The 1752-nt window shown below is 39.2% G+C and overlaps 1 protein-coding gene across 1 annotated transcript in view; it reads right to left on the bottom strand.

Moving 5' to 3' along the window:
• Nucleotides 1-1080: 1080 nt before the first annotated feature.
• neurod6b (neuronal differentiation 6b) overlaps nucleotides 1081-1752 on the bottom strand; it is a 990-nt gene continuing 318 nt past the window's right edge. Inside the window, exon 1 of the mRNA XM_076295918.1 lies at nucleotides 1081-1752. This exon is cut by the window's right edge and continues 318 nt beyond it. Within this exon, the coding sequence (XP_076152033.1) occupies nucleotides 1081-1752 (672 nt within the window).

The following is a 1752-nucleotide window of genomic DNA, read 5'->3' as shown; positions in this document are numbered from 1 at the left end:
GCTGTCCTGTAATAGACAGGGTCATCAGCAAAATTAGAAAAAGAAGAAGAAAAGGAAGAAGAAGATGATGAAGAAGAAGAAGAAGACCGTAAACAACAACTAGCCTATATTGAATTAATTAATGAATTAGTAAATTAATCAATAAAAAGGTATAGGAAACACAATTAGTAAAACTGTAAACATATGCCAATAATACAAGTATACAACAGGTGACATTTTATACAGGCAGGGTAAAAACATCACAATGTTGATTTGTACATGATTTTAATAGGCTATTTACATAGTCAACCATAATCAATAACGAATATTAATATTTTTTAGAGATTGTGTACAAAACAAACAGCCTTCAGCAGCAGACAATTCTGTATTTTTATATTTACCCCTGCACTTGTAATGATTTCAAAATACAAGGCATACAGCAGAATACGAAAACCTGCATTTATTTCTGAAATCCAGTTAATCTACAATAAGCCAATAGGCGATATGTTTAGCCTACTGAATTTCATGCCAGATCATCCCATCTGTTAGACTTCAATCGTGTTAAATTCTGTCTGAAAGTGGATATCTCACTAATGTGATTTGTCAGTCGGTTTACTTTTGAATCAATAGATGTTCAAGATGTGTTCACCTCTTAAAACAGTAATGCGACGTGCCATTGGAACTTTACAGTAGGATATTGTTCTCACAAAAATTTCGTTTTGTTGGTGTCAGTTAATACCAATGCATGGTTGCATAGATTATTTCTCCCTTACGATGAATTTATTTCAACACTTTCTTTAAAATCAAAAGCAGCATTTACTACAAAAACACTGATTGCATCATTACATTTGATTGCACAGACTTTGCATTTATTTCATACATTGAATAAATACAATTCAAACCTTGTCATACAAAATCTGAAATGAAAATAATTAACCTAAATTCTTGTAAACGGCCCAATTAATTGGGAATTAAATAAATACATATAGTAAGCAATTAACTGTGAACAAGACCGAATAAAACAGATTTTATCTTCAGTGCATTAAATGTGCAGTCAGTAATTAACAGTCAAAAGGGAATTGGAACCTTTTAACTTGCCTATTAATTATGAAAAGGCGCATTTATTTCGTCTTGGATGGACTGACTGCGCAGATGCAGGTCGTAAGGGAAATGATTGTCAGGGGACATTCTGTACATGGAGTTCTGGGCGAGTGCCCCTCGAGTCGGCACTCCACAGTACCGCATTCCGTAGTGGCTATTCTTACCATACTCAGCGGGTTCTTCGTGCTTTAGTGAAAATATGCCGTTAAAGTTCATCGCAGGGCTGAGCGGACTCTCGAAGTGTGGACTACTGCCCTCCGGAGACGCGCCCTCATAATAGGACTCATACGCGCCTTGGTAGTTATAGGGTCGGAATGTTTTGGTGCTGTCTATGGTGCCGGTGCTGTGGCCAGTGGGCGTGCCCATGTCCGAGGACTGGTAAGGGTACATCACGTCATATGCAGGCCTGCCAGAGAAGGCCACATCTCCGTTGTGATCCGTGAGGAAATTTCGGGCGTTGAGCTGCAGACAACCTGCCACTAAATTGGTGGTCGGTTGCGACAATCCCTTGCACAGTGTCTGGACAAAGGAAAGCAAATCTGGTCTTTTACCGGCACTCAATGTCTCCGACAGGGCCCAAATGTAGTTCTTCGCCAGTCTTAGTGTCTCGATTTTAGACAGTTTTTGGGTTTTGGAGTAGCAGGGGACAACTTTGCGCAGGCTCTCCAGTGC

This window comes from Alosa pseudoharengus, unplaced genomic scaffold (genome assembly GCF_046254945.1).
Source record: "Alosa pseudoharengus isolate Yale_2024_CS ecotype anadromous, Long Island Sound unplaced genomic scaffold, YU_APseudo_1.1 YU_APseudo_1.1_scf_2, whole genome shotgun sequence".
Taxonomy (NCBI): Eukaryota; Metazoa; Chordata; class Actinopteri; order Clupeiformes; family Clupeidae; genus Alosa; species Alosa pseudoharengus.
This window is presented reverse-complemented; position numbering and strand designations above follow the sequence as displayed.